The following is an 18133-nucleotide window of genomic DNA, read 5'->3' as shown; positions in this document are numbered from 1 at the left end:
TTCCTAACACTTCAAGGACATTTCCTGTAATTTGACAGACTTTCAGTTTTTTAGTAGCTAAAGATGAAAGGAGTTTCAAGATATATATTTATCTGGAAAAGTAACTGTTGCTCCATTTTAAAGTTTTAAACCATTCAAATCCTAGGAGTGCAAGTAAGAAAAAGGGTGGCCTGTCAGTGGAGAAGACAGAGAAGCTGACTGTGTAATGTATACAAGAAAACAAAGTTGAAAAACAGAGCTAAAAGATGAGACTGGATGTTCCAAGAAGAAATAAAAGATGGAAAATGTGGTTGAATGTTTGTATATGTCTCCGTGTTTATATAATCAATAATAGTCCCTGTGGAAAATGCTACTTGATTATTTAGGAAAAGAAGTATCAGAAAATTATTTTCTCAACTTTATTTTTCAGTGTAAAAGTCACTTTTTTTTTAAATCCCAAAGGAGAAAAGATGAATGTTTTATTGAAAAAACCAAGCATTTATTATGTTTTTTTCTTACCACTCATAACTATCTCAATGTACTTGTACTTTTTGTCAGAAAGTCTTGAGTGACCTTTAGAAATTAAGTAATGGCAACTTAAACTTGAGCTCAAATCATTTCTGGGGGTTCAGGCAGGAAACCCTGCAGTAGACTGCAATGCATTGCAAATCAGATGTCTCCTCTAGTGGTCACACTAGGTCACACCTCAGGTCTCAGGCTACTGCTCTGTTCTAGGCAGTCTGTCTCAGAAATACCTTCTGCATTAGTCCTCTGTTCCCTTCAGCCTCCTAGACTGGATCTCCATTACCTTTGACTGACCTGATCTCTGGACTTCCTTCCAACATGTATTATGGACCAGATTCCTTTATTTATTTATTTTTTAAAAATATGATGATTTACAAGGGAATTTGATCATGTTAACTGTCCACTCAAAAGCTGTCAGGGTTCTACTCTCTTCCAAAACTTAGATTACAATCCATTTTCTTCAATCTGGCATTTAAAATTTTCATGCTTTGGCTAAAATCTGTCTCTCATGTTCTAGACATTCAGTTCCGTTGGTAGAACTCTCCAGTACAGCTAAAACGCTTTGATTGGTGTTCTTTAAACCCATCTGCAGTGCTGCTCAAGGGGACAGGAGGCCTTTCTAGGTTCAAAGCAACATTCAAATGACCACTTTGGGCACATCTGCTCCAAAGGGCAAAGGACAGAATCGCAATCTTGTGGAAGGGCAGGGCCCGGTGTCCCTTTCTGTGGGAGCTGTTCTCACACCTGCCGAGGCACAGCATAACAACCCTCTTTGGCCCCCAGCATGGTAGTTCAGGTTCAAGGTAATGAGAATCACATAGGGCAGGTGCTGAATTGTCCTGACTTAAAAGCCTCATACCCTGAAGGAGCCAGTATCTCTTATTAAAAAAATTCTATAGGCACCGTTTCTAAGTTTCCTGCAAGGAACTTCTCAGTTACAAGAGTCACTGTAGTTTCCATATCTTGGCCATTGCAAATAATGCTGTAATAAACATAGGGGTTCATATATCTTTTCAAATTCATGTTTTTGTTTTCTTTGAATAAATACCCATAGTGGAATTACTGGATCTATGTTATTTCTATTTGTGATTTTTTGAGGAACTTCCAAGCTGTGTCAACTGTAGGTCATAAAAAAAATTAATAATAAAAAAAAGAGTCACTATAGTCAGGGAAGTCCATTTCAGTGACTCTCCATTAGGTATTTGTAGATCATCTATAGTTTCTCTTGGTCTAGACGGAACTCACCAGTCAGGGGTCATTGTTATCATAGCCGATGTTACCTAGCAATCTAGTTGATAGCTCTACCTTTATATGGTCTCTAGAGATCAGAGCTAGAGAGTTCCCACACTAGGGGAGAGTTACTCTGTGAGTTACACCATTAAACTCTTCATCATAGTCAAGTGCTTTAGCTCATGTTTCCTCTTGGAGTTCCCATCTATCTTGCTCTATTTTTTTTTTTTTTTAAAGATTTGATTTTATTTATTTATTCATGAGAGACAGAGAGAGAGAGAGGCAGAGGGAGAAGCAGGCTCCCCGCTGAGCAGGGAGCCCGATGCGGGACTCGATCCCAGGACCCTGGGATCATGACCTGAGCCGAAGGCAGACGTTTAACCATCTGAGCCACCCAGGCGCCCATATCTTGCTCTATTTTTTTCTGTCATTCCAGTTCTTTAAAATTCTGGTCAATGACTTTAATCTCTGCAAAGACTCTCCTGGCCTCTCCAGTATGAAATAATGTCTTCCATATCTCTAAACTGTCCCTTGTACTTTTTCTATACCTCTTCTATTATTCTTATCACCTTTTAACCTCACACTAGATACTTCATAGACATATGCTTTAGGGTTATGGTTCTTATTAGATGAATATCTGGAGATAAGTGGTTATCCTTCACATGTCTTTGTATCTCCAATGCCTAGCATGCAGGTGATAAGTAAATAGCAGAAGCATGAACAAATCTTACACAATTTATGGGAATTTTGGTGAGTAGGTCTCTTTTAAAAATTATTACGTAGTAATGTATGCATCAGGCACAAGAGAATATTGAAACATTGAGTGAGTCTTCCTCCCAACCCATACTCCTAATCTTACCCTCAGAAGTAACTATCATGAAAAAATATTTTTTCTTGAAACTTTTCATGCATATTCAAGTATGTAAATATATATGCACACACACGTGTGTATATTTTTAATATTAAAATATGGTAGGACATTTTTATTACCCTATATCATACCTTTATTTTTCACTTAATAATATCATGTTTTATGAAGGCCTTTTCATGCCAATATGTAGGTATGTACCTTATTCATTTTAGTGGCTATATTATATTTCATTGTTTGAATATACCAAAATACTATTAATGGATGTGCTATTTAACCTATTGTGTCTCACCTTTAAACCCACCTTTCTATATATTCTGCTTTGTGATGCTGAGGCTGGGGCTCTGCAAACCAGTTTTTCCCAGAAAGCCAGCTGGCTTCCTGTTAGGATCTGTCAATAGCAGGTGTTAGAGGGAGATTGGAAGGCAGGAGCAAAGTTAAGGAAAGTGTTTGTCCTTTTGTTTTCTATTTCTGGTTTGCTTCTCCTTGTGTCTCTCCAGCAATGTCTTTTTCACCCAAGCAGTGGCTGTTCATTCCAGCAGCAGCAGTTAATTCCATTTGCAGTTTTCCCAGTGTTCCCAGAAATAGCTTAATTGCGCCCCCTCAACAATTCAGCTTCAGCTGCTGGCTCTGTCCTTGGAGGTCCAAATCTCAGCTTCTTAAGACCATTGCTCCCCGCTTCTAAGTTTTAGTAATTCAACCTCTTCCCTTTGCTTCATCAGCAAAAATAGTGTGGTAGATGCTTTCTGCATATTTGCTGCTCCCTTTTTGTCTCTTCAGTTCTCTAATATCTAACTAACTGTTCTTTGTATCATTTTTTTTCCATTGAAATTGCTGGTGTGGTTTCAGTCTCCTGATAGCTAGATCCTTACTAATTCAGAGGGAATTTGTTTCTAGTTAGTTTTGCTGTTAAAATCAAATAAACATCTTGTACTATGTTTTTTTTTTTTTTTTTTTTTTTTTTTTTTGCTAAGCAAGTGTATTAATAGAACTGCACGGCCAAAGGATGTGTGCATTTTAAATTTTGATAACTATTAACAAATTGTCTTCCAAAGGGGTTGCACTAATTCCTACTCCCACCATCAGTATATGCAAGTTTCTATTTCACAACATTTATACTAATATGCATTGTAAAACAAACATTTTGCCAATAAATTAGTTGGAAATAGTTTTAATTGCTCTGTAAGTTTGCATTTCTTTAAGAGTGAGGTTAGAATCTTCTCATATATTTGTGGTCATGTGTATTTATGTGAACAACCTATTTACATGTCCCTTGCCCATTCGTTGAGGTTTATTTTTCCTTTTATTTGAAAGAAATCTTTGTGTATAAAAGAAATTAGCGCTTTGGCATGTACTTTACAGGTATTTTTCTCAGTTTGCATTTTTTTCATGTTTATGATTTTTGTGTCATACAAACATTTTAGATTGTCTAGTTTTTGTCCTCTGTTATTGATTCTTGATTAGAATGCCATTGTTCACACTAAGATTAAAAATAATTCTTCCATGCTTTCTTTTGTTAGTTATATAGTTTTATTTTTAATATTAAGCTTGTTAAATATTTAGTGCATCTAGAATTTATTTTTGAATAAATTTACTTTAAAATAGTGATGTATGGCTGCAAATTAATATTTTTCCAAATGACCAGTCAACTGTTCTAACACTATTTGTTGAGTAATCTTTTTCCTACTAATTTGAAATGCCAGTTTTTATTGTATGCTAAATTTTCATATGCATTCTGGATCTATCTCTGGAAACTATTACTTACTTTTTTCCACTTATCTCTTGTCTCTTTATGCATTTGTGTTGAATTGTTATAATTTTTGAAGCATTATTACATATTTCAGTATCTGGTAAGATTAACCTTTACTGATTACTCTTTTTTGGAAAGACTTTTTTGGGCCTTTCTTCTTGGTTTATTTTTCTATAGATCTTTAGAAATATTTGGGCTTTTTCAACAAATAAACGTGGGTATTTTAGTTGGAAATGCGTTAAACTTAAAGATTCATTTATGGAGAATTGTTATCTTTATGATATTGAATATTCCTACTCAAGAACTTGTATTTTTGTAATATTCAACCTTCCCACTTCCAATTTTTGCAAGTGTCTTATGATGCAACAATAAAATTTATTTCTGGGCATTTTATCTTTTTTTCTTTGTTATTATGAATGATATCTTTTCTCATTATATTTTCTAACTACAGAAGTCATATGAGAAAGTTATTAAATTTTTGAAAATAAAATTTAAAAAGTTTGAAACTGCAATCTTAAATGTTATAAGTTTAATGTAGAGAAACTTATTTTTTCAGAGCCATTTGACACTCCACTTTCCTTAAATATTTTAGTATGTATTTCTTAAAAACAAGGAAATACGCTTATTACATAATCATAATACATCATCAAAATAAAAAAAATTAACACAGATATAGATACTGTAATCTAATTCTTAGACCCCTCCCATTTGAATTTAGCCATTTGTTCTGATAATGATTTTTATAGTAAAAAGATCCAATTCAAAATCTCATTTTGCATTTCATTTTCTTGTCTAGATTGGAATAGTTTCTCCATTTTCCTTGCCTTTCATGACCTTAATGCTGGGAGATTACAAACAAGTTATTTAGTAGAATATACTTCAGTTTGGCTTCTCTGATCTTTCCTCATGATTAGATTCAAGTGGGAAATCTTTGGCAGAAATGTCATAGAAGTGATTCTATGTTCTTTTCCCATCTTATTAGGTGGCACATGATTTTACCTTAATATATTGATTAAGGATTGATTATGGATATTATATGGAGAACTTCTCTGCAGTGAATTTACCTTTCCCTTTTGTAATTAATAAGTCTTTTGTGAAGAGGTATCTTGAAAGTATAGAAATATTAAATTTTCATAAAATATTAAATAAATAAATGTAAAATTATGATTTCCTAGTTTGTTCATAGGGTTTTAAAGATTTTATTTATTTATTTGAGAGAGAGAGAGAGAGAGAGCACAAAGAGTGGAGAGGCAGAGGAAAAGCAGACTCCCTGCTGAGCAGGGAGCCTGATGTGGGGCTTGATCCCAGGACCCCAAGACCATGACCTGAGCCGAAGGCAGACGCTTAACCAACTGAGCCACACAGGTGCCCCTATTCCAAGGATTTTAATGAGTTATTATCATTACATATTTTGATGTCTAGATAGTTCACAGTCTGGCCACTGGAAATGCCTTCATTTTGGTCTAACCATTTCCGTGCTTTCTGGTACAGTAAGATTTTTCAGGCTCATCTTGTGCTTTCCCTATCTGAGCCCTAGAACCAACTCTCTTGAATTTATTTTTTTCTACAGTTTTTCCTGCTTTATAAACCCGTTAGTTTCTGCTTTTCTATTTTCTTCCTTGCATTTCTCTTGTTTTAATTTTCTTTTCCTAACTTTTTGAGTCAAAATGCTTAATTCTTTTGATTTTATTTTTTGTCTTTTCTTGTAATATAAATATTTTTGGGAATGCATTTTCACTGGAGAAAGACTAATTATATTCCATAGGTTCATGAAAACATTCCCTATTTTTACCTTCTTGATATTTTATAGTTTCAGTTTTGATATGCTCTTTGATTTAAGAATAAATTTAATATATGTTTAATATATCTCATTAATTATGTAATTTATATTTATATCCTCAGTGATTCAGTTGTTACTTGATTTGTAGGTAAGAAGGAAAGAAAGTTACTGTGGAGGTTATTTTGTCTCCATTTATTCCTGAAATTTTTGCTTTATGAATTTTAATGTTATATAATTTGGAACACAAAACATTTAATAGATTCCATACCTAAACCTGTACTTCTTGATTTATCAACTTTAGACAATGAATATTCACAACCTAGTATAAAATGAGAAGAATTTCCCTCTTCACATCATGATTTGATTAGTAAGAATATTAATGTCTAAGTCTTTGACTAGTTGCATTCATACCTTCAAATATTAAGGTCCCATTATTTTTAAATATTCTTTAAATTGTAAATATTAATTATTTACTATGTGAGGGTGTCTGTACAAGTATATTTTATGCTTTCACTTCTCTGCTGAAACTTCCAAGTTGTTACTCATTACTATTTATACCCTTTTTATTAGAATCTATGAAGAATTTATTATTTGCATTAAGGCTTACAGAATTTACCTACCCTTTATTAGTATAGTGTCCATACTATTTAAGCTTCAGTTGTATGTTTATCAAATTGTATTTTTCAAAGAGATCTTACAGTACTTTATATTCTCTGAGATCTTATATTTATTTATTACCTTTTTAGTTATTGGAGGATAAAACTCATGATATATTCCCTCCCCCCATTTGTCTTACTGTTTGCCAAGACTTTGCTATAGAGAAGACTAAGACCACACTGAGTTTTGGCTAGGTGCTAAAATAATTGTTTATCTTCAAAACATAGTAACATTTAATTATTCACTCAGTCCAGAATATCTGGTCTCTTTGTAAATCATGTATTATGCTTTCTTTTTCCCTTTCTGGGTCATGGTATTTAATTCTTCATATTCAAGTCTTTATATGAGAAAAGTGTTTTTATATGTTTGAGCATTTTTTTCCTGTACCATTATTTCTGTTTTCTTATTCAGAAAAAGTTTTCACATATAATCTCTGTTTTCTATCTTCATTTATCATTTTCTCTTTTTCTTTTCTCTATTTGAATGTTAGCCTTTATGTTCTGATTATATTAAATATTGCCATTCTTGCTATTTCTAACATAAATTTTGTCATATTTTTATCTTTCTCTTCTTTCCTAAATATAACCTGTTTATTTGTAATTTCTTTCTGTTGTCTTATTTATATTTAATGTCATGTAGCTCTTTGTTCTTCTTTCATCAAGGATGTGTGTGTGTGTGTGTGTGTGTGTATTTGGAGGGCTTTCTCCCCACTTCCACTATTTCTTCTGATGCATATTATTTGATTTTTATTTGGTAACTTAATTGTTTCTCATTGTTTTTCACACTTTCCCTAGGGTATGTTTTGCCTAGGTACCCAGATTATTGAATGGTGGTTATTTTTTGAAGATAGGTTACTTGCTTGAAAAAAGATAGCAGTAGGGAGTAAGCTGGTACGACAGGTTGAATTTTCTTGTATGTTAACTTTGAATACTTTCTCATCAACTCTGTTCTATGCTCTTCCCTAAATGATATATTTCTAATTAGTACTGTCATAATTCATATTCCAAAGGTTTCTTGGTAGTGACTTGACATCTATTTTTAATTTGAGTATAGTTGATACATAATGTTACATTAGTTTTGGGTGTACAACTTAGTGATTTGACAGGTTTATACATTATGCTATGCTCACCATAAGTGTAGCTACCATCTGTCCTGTTCCATCGCTATTACAGTATCATTGACTATATTCCTCATGCTGTTTATTTGGCCTCTATTTCTCTTCAGTGACTGAGACAAGCTGTTTCTGTGTTGATTGCCACCTAACATTTGTCATCCTACCACTACAACAACCTGATTCTTAAAAAAATATGAGTATATGTGAAATTCTTGTTCGGCTCTACATTCCTTATATGTCATGGGCTTTGGGTTCCTGTTAGTCTAAGTCTCAAGAACTTCCCATTTCAAGTAGGATTTAATTGGTTATATTCTTTAGGGCTATACAACCTTCCCCTAAAGAACTCTGCTTATTTCCTCAAACAAGATAAACTTTTGTACCTCTTTTAAAGTTTATTGAAACTACACTATTTAGCTGGTATTTTTCAGTTTGTAGTTTGGAAATATGGTAAATACTCAGTATTTTTTCCTTTTTCAAGTTTTTATTTAAATTCCAATTAGTTACTATACAATGTAATATTGGTTTTAGCTGTAGAATTGAGTGATTCATCACTTACATGTAACACCCAGTGCTCATCACAAGTGCCCTTCTTAATAACCATCACCCATCTACCCCATCCCTCTGCCCACCTCCTTTGCAGCAACCCTCAGTTTGTTCTCTATGTTAAGAGTCTGGTAAATACTCAGTTTTAATGAAGATCAAAATTGTTTCCTCTTTTTACCCTTTGTTATTTAGTGGGCTCTTTGCCATGCTGAGATTTTTAATGCCCCAAAGACATTGGCATGATCTTCAATCTTATGTAGAAGAGAGGTAAAATGATTAAAGTACGATAACCTGCAAGGGGCAGGGAGTGTGTGTGTGTGTGTGTGAGAGAGAGAGAGAGAGAGAGGGAGAGAGAGAGAGATTTTAAGTAAAGCTTCTGTTATCCTGAAATTGATTTTCAAGAATGACGTTCATGTGACTATTAGTGGAGTGCAGGTTAGAGTTTTGTGCTAGAGAGATTGATTCAAGGATCCTAAGTGTATGTGTGATAGCTGGACATGCAGGTGCAGGTAAGATTGTGGAGGAAGAGGATCTAAACTGAAAAGATAGAGGGATTGAGAATGGATTCATGGACAGTGAAGATGAGCCAGTAGAGTAGTTGAATGAGGAAGAAGCAAGCAGGGAGAGAATAGTGTCACAGAAGCCTGGTAGGTAGGCTTCACCAGTGCCAGATGTCACACAGAATTTAGTGCAAGGAAGACTGAAAAGAGGTTATTAGACTGGAAACTATAGGATTTCCTATATTTTTAATGAAACAAATTTTAATGAATAATGAAAGTGGAAGATAAATTATAGTGAGTAGAGAAGTGAATTTGAGTTGAGGAAATAAAGATGAATGTAGATTACTTTTCCAAAATTGATGGATATAAAGGGAAGTTATTTTGATAATTTGTTGCATAATATTCCCCTCTTCTCTTCCCTCCTCAGTTAATATATGTATATTTTAACATCATAACCCACTCAGACAAGGGGCAGGAACAACATAAGCCCACTTGTGTAATTGTCCATGTTGTACATCAGCTTTTAGTTATAGAAGTCCTTGATTAGGCTGTATTCCTTTGCCTCTTGATGGTTTATTTAGCTGACATTTTTCAGGTCCCTTATGTTTATTCAATGTTATTTTGAAGGAGAATTAACTTGGTTATTTTAGAAAACAAAATTAGTTGAAGAGAAACAAATACACTATTTTTTTAAAAGATTTATTATTTATTTGAGAGAGAGAGAGAGAGAGCGTAGGGAGAGGGGCAGAGGGAGAGGGAGAAACTTAAGCAGACTCCGTGCTGAGTGTGGGGCCTGGTGTGGGCTCTATCTCATGACCCTGAGATCAAGACCTGAGCTGAAACCAAGAGTCAGATGCTTAGCCGACTATGCCACCCACATGCCCCAAAACAAATACACTATTAATCATCAATGTAGGTATGTTTAATTCCCTATTATTACACAAATCTAGACTTACTTATCTAAGTATATAGAATTAGTCATGCTTATAGTGTCCGATGGATCATTTATTTTCTCCATGTTCTGTACTTCAGTCCTATGCTAGAATTCGCCACCTGCTTTTTGGTAGAAGTACTGCTACTCTTACCATAAAAAAAAAATATTGATAATGTTTCTGTTGGCTATTGCTGCTGAACTGTTTCTTTGTGCTCTGAGTATTGCATTAAACAAAGTTCTGCTTATCACTGGATTAGTTATCAGTGTATCCTGCAAGTACTTTTGAAGAGGTCTCAGCTTTCTGTTTCCCAGCTAAACATACCCTGACAATTCCACATGGTCACTGTCACGTTTTCTCTTTGGCTGTGCTGTCCATCTCTTTTATGTTACCCAGTAGCCACTCCAATAAGCCTAATTTCCCAGTAAATAGTGGTTTTGCATTTACATATTTCTAAGGCTTCACTTATTCTTAGCTTTTTTTCCCCTTTTAAGGGAAAGTTTATTGGGGAAAAATAGTTTAATTTTATTTTAACACTCACAAGACCCATTTTTAACAAATTTTTATAATCCCCACAAAAAGCATACGTAATTGATTCTACCGCACAAATTTAAAAATACGTATCTACCCCTGGATGGACATTTTTATAAACAAAAGATCACCAGTGAGTCACTCGGATAAAACATTGGATTTTAGTTTTTCTATTTCAATAATATATAGTGAGCATTATATCTGTAAAGAAAATTGGTTTTTTAATTGTGCCATGAATTTCTTGTTCTTTGTCTCTAGTTTAGGATTTACTTTGTAACCACCCTTTTATATCAGCTTCTAATCTTTGAAACAAACTGTGGTCAAATCTGTGGTTTTTACCCCCATCATAGGGTTAAGCTCCCTCTGCTTCTGTCAAAAGCCCAGCTAAGACATATTCATGAGGGAAAACAAGACTGGAAAACAAATGTAAACTTAGTCCCTCTGAAACTCCTTAAGCTTTTTCCTGGTATTAAATTTGATCACCAGAAAAGCTCGACTTCTGGTCTCTACAAAGTTATAATTTCACGTTGAAATCTATTGACTTTTTTCTTTTTAATGAAACTGCTTCAAAGACAAGACCCATTATGTTGTTCAACACCCTTTATATAAAGTCCCTTGTCACAAATACCTCCTGGAAATGAGAATCAGTGAAGAAATTTTTTGGTGAATTGTAAAGTGTCCTTCTAGGCTGTGAGTACTTAGTATATAAGCTATTCTGGTTTTGAGTTTACTTGGCTGTGCCAAGTTTAGGGCAAAGCCTTACCCTCAAGTGCTGTAGCTTTTCTCAGGCAAGTTGATGATTCTCAAGTTTTCTATTCTCTGCTAGCAATTCTTAGTCTTATAATATCCATCCTGTGATTTTTTTTTTTTTTTTTTTGGTAAGCTATTTTAACTGAAGGATGATTTTTAAAATCCCCCTTTTAAGCCAGGATTTCTCAAACCTTGAACTTTTTTTTAAAAAATATCTATGGCAACCATCCCCTTTTCCTGTCCATACCAGACACCAGGGCTATTTCTGATCCTGTTTTTAAACTGGGTTGGGAAATTGGACTAAACTAATACTTCGTAGAAATCTCTTCTTAATCCATCAATCTAAAAATCTACTATAATTAAGATTTTATATAATATCCTGTATTAGAAATATGAGTATACTTAAAAGATTTTTGATAAAATGTAGCTATAACTTGGTTCATTTAAAATAATTATTCCGTATGTTGCTAAAATGCAATTAGGTAATTTTCTGATTCTTAAGACTTAACTGAGTATTATAGGTAAGAAAATAACCTAAATCATGTTATTAGTATTTTCAAGTTTATTACATGGTAATAATTTATGTGGATAGCAACCAGTTTTCTGTTTAAATTTCTTTTATCCCAATTTCATTTTTAAAAAAGTAGTATATGTTATTGATGATTAATTTTAGATCACAAAAGGCTTAAAAATGTTAATGTAATTCAATAATTTGAAATTAAAATTGATAAGTTTGGACATGTCAAATTCTACTGGGATATGGTCAAAAATACATTTTAAAAAGTTTAGAAGTGCATTAAGCTGCTGATTTTCTCAATACCTTTTCACTAAGGAAAGGAATAATGTGCATGTTGGTATTACTGCTTTCTGTTTTACAACATTTCTAACAGCATGCATTCTCCTGGAGAAAGGGGAGGACCTGTGATGTGAGTGCCCATCACTGTAATGATGCTTATCGTACTCAATACTCTATCTTCCTTTTCATCTCCTTTGAAGGATGTCAGTTCTTTCTGGCACTGAAGGAGAATTGCAATTAGTTTGCTTCTTGGCTATGATTACTATCTTTCTGCTCTTAAGGGATATTGTGTGATTTGCTTACACATTAACTTCAAATGGGATTGCAAACTGAATCCAGATATTGGAAGGTGCTCTGAAGAGGGCTAGTGTAAGATGGGGGCCTGCATGAATTGAATAAAAATTAGTAGTATTGCAGAGAGAGAGACAGAGACAGAGACAGGGACCTCAAGAAACTCTTCTTCGAATTGTCATGGCATTGTCAGTCCACATTCTAAAGGTATAGGATGGGGATTCTGAAAGGCTTTCTTCCAGAGGAGGGATATTATATGACACATATAAACTCCAAAAACAAACAAACAATGTCAGACCAGATTTGACATCAGTGAAAAACATTACACTCTTTCTTTGTATTATTTAATCACCTTATTCAGTTCTGCTTGTATATCAAAGACTGGTAATAATTCACTACCGTGGTCACTGAATTCTTTTACTATGATGAATGTTTGGAATTAAACTCTATTTATAATTTTGGTTAATAAGATTACAGAAAATTACTCAAATTTTTAATTGATTTTTTTTTCAGAGTTGAAAATGTCTAAGTACATTGATTATGGCCAGTTGAATGCATTGTGCCATATAAGAGGACTACAATCCAGGTAAGTTACTCATGTGTTTCTTTTTCTTTCATTCAAATGAATATGAACATGTTTGTTTTATGGATAAAGTATAGTAGTAAACTATTGTTGACTCCATAGGTACTTGATTTACCACATAGATAAAAAACATTTGAAAACCTGGAGGTTATTTCTCCAGATTAAGGGGGCAGAATATATGTTATATTTTAAGGAAACAATTGAGTGTGAAGCAAACATAATTCATCCCTAGCTGAGCCCTTTCTAGTACTTAAAAAACAGTCATAAGGGAAGAAAGCTTTAAATGGTCGGAAACACAAATCCTGAGTGAAATAAATACTTCAGCAGTGCATAGGAGATACCCACTTGAAAGATACTGGAGCCAAAGAATTAGGAAATAATTAGGGCTCAAAGCTCAGGATTCCTAAGGTATATGATACTTGAAGATATAATTTGAAAAAAAAAATTATTGTTTTGCCAACTCGGTTTCCCAGTTTGGATTTTTGAAATTATAAAACTAGTTAGTTTCTTACATATCAGTGTCCGTCCACTCTTCCACTTTCCTTTATTAAGAGAGGACCTTGCCTCATCTTTAATGGGACCGCTGAGAAAATGCCCCTATCTATTCTATTCTATTCTCTTCTTTATGATAAGTGCCCTTCTTAATTCCCATCACCTATGCCCCCCGCTGCCCCCACCCACTTCTCTTCTGGTAACCATCAGTTTATTCTCTATAGTTAAGACTCTGTTTCTTGGATTGTCTCTCTTTTTCCCTTTTGCTCATTTGTTTTGTTTCTTAAATTCCACATATGAGTGAGATCATATGGTATTTGTCTTTCTCTGACTGACTTATTTCACTTAGCATTATACTCTCTAGCTCCATCCATTATTGCAAATGGCAAGATTTCATTCTCTTTTATGGCTGAATAATATTCCACTGTGTGTGTGTGTGTGTGTGTGTGTGTGTGTGTGTGTGTGTGTGTGTGTACACCATATCTTCTTCATCCATTTATCTATGACAGACATTTAGGCTGCTTCCATAGTTTAGCTATTGTAAACAATAAACATAGGGGTGCATGTATTCCTTTGAATTAGTGTTTTTGTATTTTTTGGGTAAATGCCCAGTAATATAATCCTGGATCATAGGTTCTATGATTAAAATCATTCTATTTTTAACTTTTTGAGGAACCTCCATACTGTTTTCCACAGTGGCTGTACCAGTTAACAATTCCCACCAATAGTGTAGAAGGGTTCCTTTTTCTCTACAGCCTTACCAACACTTGTTTTGTGTTTTTGATTTTCTTATGTTTCTGATTTCAGATTATTTCTGTATCTTCATTGATCTTGCCATTTCTTCTTTTTTTTTCAGAGAAAGGGAGGAGGACTTGCTTCTTTTATATTTCTTGGATTTCTCCTAAGAATGATTTTTTTTTTCCTATGCCACTTATGCCTCCTCCTCACTCTCAGTGCCTTTCCACACAGGATGAAGAATCAAGTCATGCCACTTGGTTTGAATCCGGCTCAGACACTCACTGAATGTGTGACCTTGGATTGGTTACTTAATTTCTCTTTACTTCAGTTTTCTTATTTTTAAAATGGAGATAATAATAGTACCTATTTTACAGAGTTATTGGGATGACTAAATGAGCTAACATATGTTGAGTAAACAGGGTCTGGCACATAGTGAGAGCTATATAAATGTTATTTTAAAATGATTATTGCTATTCAAAAAGGCTCATCCAAGTTTTTAAGTGTTGAATTTATCTTATATGCTGGACCCTTTTCTAACACATAAGAAGCTAGTTCAGGCTTTTGGAGCCGAATGCCTTTTGTGCTGTCATTTTCCTTTTGCTTTTTCGCCCAGACGTAAAAAACTAAAAACAAAAAACAAAACATGTTTCTAGACCTCTCCCTCCACCCACCTTGGGTGATCATAGTAAGAGAAATTGAATCATCTAGATGTGGAATTGCCAAAGTATCCATTCTACATAAATCTTATCAGCCTTTGTCTTCCTGGTTTGATAATCTTTCCTAAGTAGTGGTCTCTCATCAGACAATCAGCTGTTCCAAGCCCAGTCTGGTGTCCTGCTTGACTTCCTTCTATTAAGTTTTACATTTACTGTGCCTTTTCTTAGACACCAAATCCCGTGAATTTCTTGGATGTTTTCTTTTGATGCATTGGTACACACCAGGGGTCTGGGAGAGGGCATGTTTTCGGGTACCTATATATATATATATATATTGGGTTTAGGTTTAGGTTTAGGTTTTAGGCTTATGTTTTAGAAACAGAATATAAGATTACAAATACAAACATAGATTTGAAAATGAATATCTTTTTAGAATAAGATAATAAATTACAAAAAATTAATGATGGCTTGGCAATACAGTCCTTTTTCCTACCAAGATTTCTTTATGCAGTTTATCAGAAATATATACATTGAATTCTTCCAGAATTACAAAGCTTTCAATTGATTTCCACAAATTGGGAAGAGATTTAAGAAAAATGTATTCCTTCATATTTATTCTTTATCTATTATATTTTAAAAATGACCAAAGAATTATTTTTCTCCTATAATTAAAAAAAAAGGAAGGCTGAGAATTAAATGACTCAAGGATTGCAATTTTTGAACATGAAAACTACCAAGGGTTTGATTATATATTATATATATGTGTATATAAACCCTACCAAGGGTTAGATTATATATATTATATATATATAATATTTATTTTATATATTATATATATGTAATATATAATATTTATATATATATATTTTAAATATATAATCTTCCTTATAGTTGTCCTTCCTTTGGTCCAGGATGGGAGGATGGAGGGGAGGCTGCTACTCTCCACCACTTCCTATGTGCCTCTACCCTGTCCTCAATCCCAGCTGTTGAAACTACTCCTATCCCCTACCTGGGCATATGAGGGATTTTATGCCCTTGTGCCTGTGTGTCTGTATATATATAAACTTTGTACAAAAAGCAAGCCCCACTGTGTGGTGGCTGCTGCCCAAATGCAAGTAGTTAGTCAGTTGGTGTCTGTCTGATGTTTCTTCTCCTCTGAGAATAAAGGCAGTATATTAATATGTTATTCTGGGATTTTTTATCACAAGTAAAAGAAAAAATTTTGTGTAACAAAGAGGAATGATGTCAGTTTTGATTTCTAAATTCTTGGATGTAGGACTTTTCATCTCTAGTAGACTATATGTTCCATGAGGGCAGAAGATTTGTTTATCTTATTGCTTCCTACCCCTTGACATTTGGCATAGGGTTCAATGTTTTGAATTGAGTTACATTCTCATCTTCAGTAGAACTAAATATCTTCTTGATGCTTTAAAAATATATGTAGGTTTTCTACCTGTTGATTAGGAGGACAGCTGCATATTTATAGTGTGATATTTATTTATTTATTTATAAGATTATTTATTTATTTATTTGAGAGAGAGAATGAGCATTGGGGGGGCGGTGCAGAGGGAGAGAGAAGCAGACTCCCTGCTCAGCAGGGAGTCAGATGTGGGGCTGGATCCCAGGACCTGGGATCATGATCTGAGCCGATGGTAGATGCTTAACTGACTGAGACACCCTTTATTTATTTTGGTACTATTGTCTAGAGAGCTAATTATTTTTAAACTTTTTTTTTTTTTTTTAAAGCAACTTCTGTGGTTTGACATTCCATGCTTTGGAGATTTTTTTCCTTTTGTCACAGTACTTTATGAACTGTCAGCTCTTATGTTTAAAGTTCAGTTTACTTAGTAATAAACAGAGTAATATGGTTTGAAAGGAAATGTATGTTCTCCTAAGTTTCAAATAAACAAACTTGAGGCTATGTATTTGCAACTATATTTTCTTATGTGGCCAATTATTCTTGTAATTTCATGCAAAAGCCTTTAAACATGTCTGAATTTGGAAATATAAAAGACAAACACAGTGATGATGCATGTGCATTTATGCATTTGTATAAGAGTGGTGCTTGTCAAACAATTAGCTTTGTGACTGGGATTATAGAGTTCAGTACTTATTAGTGATTAATATTACTAATATATAGCCACTTATCCTCAAATACAGATGTAGTTGTGCTGACTATATATTTTTTATACTTACAGAGATTATAACTCATAAATAGGTTTTAGCCCAAAGTCCATTTTTAAGTTGATTATCTAGCATCATTTCCCCATACACACAATATTATAGAGTCAGAGGATTGTAGAACAGGAAGTTAACTAAGAAATCGTCTAGTGGAAACTCCTCAACTTACAGATGATTAATTTTGCCTAATTTTCCCCAACTGTATCTTTTATTTTTATACTTTTATATTAGAAAACATGGAAATGATATCATTAAAATATAGTAATTAATTAAAATATAAAAAATGACATTCAGTAATTGTTTCTCATTGCTTCAGGTTAGGGTAAAGTATATTAATTTACTAGAGTATTAGAGGTTGATAGAGACAATAGAAATTATTTTAAGGAGGCTCCTCGACAAGTTTAAGGCTCTTAGAGTCTATTGATAATGGTTGGTTCTTCATTATAATTATTTTTATTTCAAAATATATTATTATCTTTCTTTTTCTTAGTGTTTTGCTAATTCTGTTGGCATCAGGCATAAACAAACATTTTTTGACATAAAAATTAAGATATGAAGAGATAGGTGATTTTTATTTTTAAGGAAATAAAGTATGGAAGAGAAAGGAGACAAGAAGAACTTTGAAAATATGGCTTATGTACAAATAAAAGAAATTAATTAAACTGTGATTCTACAAACATTTATCTGGAATGAAGTCAATTTTTTTTTTTTGAACAGTTTCTACTGAAGACCCTCAGTTGGTACTGTCAATCCAGTGGTGGCAGAAAAGGTGGGCAGAGACAGATGGAATCTTGCATTTACTTTATAGGTTGTGAACAGTTGGAGGCTTATAATTCAGGGTGTACTCATTAATGTTATTTTACCTAATGTGCATGTACGTATATCCAGTTGTCTAGAACAAGACTCTCTACCTGAGGCAGCACCTTTCCCAGGGGACATTTGGAAATGTGAACACATTTGTAGGTGTTACAATGACTAGGAGATGACAATGATAATAAGTGGGTAGGGGCTAGGCATTGTAAACAGTGCAGTGTGTAGTAAAATCCTGCACATTGTTCTATCCAAAATGCCAATAGCACTCTGTGATACTGTGTTTTATAAGAAATATATATTTGGTCTTTGTCCTTCTTTCTGGCAGGGAGCTCCTAAAACTGTTGGAATTTCCTAAATGATAGAGTGATAAATGTGTCTGTTGTTATGTTAATGAGGTGACAGTTGGACCCCACCTAGGGGTTGG

General features: G+C 33.7%; 1 protein-coding gene across 1 annotated transcript in view; it reads left to right on the top strand.

Annotated features, from left to right (window-relative positions):
- Positions 1-18133, top strand: part of CNBD1 (cyclic nucleotide binding domain containing 1) — a 519466-nt gene that overhangs the window by 6029 nt on the left and 495304 nt on the right. The window contains exon 2 of the mRNA XM_078071672.1: positions 12760-12832. Coding sequence (XP_077927798.1) covers positions 12760-12832 — 73 coding nt within the window. The remainder of the gene's footprint in view (positions 1-12759; positions 12833-18133) is intronic.

This window comes from Halichoerus grypus, chromosome 5, assembly GCF_964656455.1.
Source record: "Halichoerus grypus chromosome 5, mHalGry1.hap1.1, whole genome shotgun sequence".
Classification (NCBI taxonomy): domain Eukaryota; kingdom Metazoa; phylum Chordata; class Mammalia; order Carnivora; family Phocidae; genus Halichoerus; species Halichoerus grypus.
This window is presented reverse-complemented; position numbering and strand designations above follow the sequence as displayed.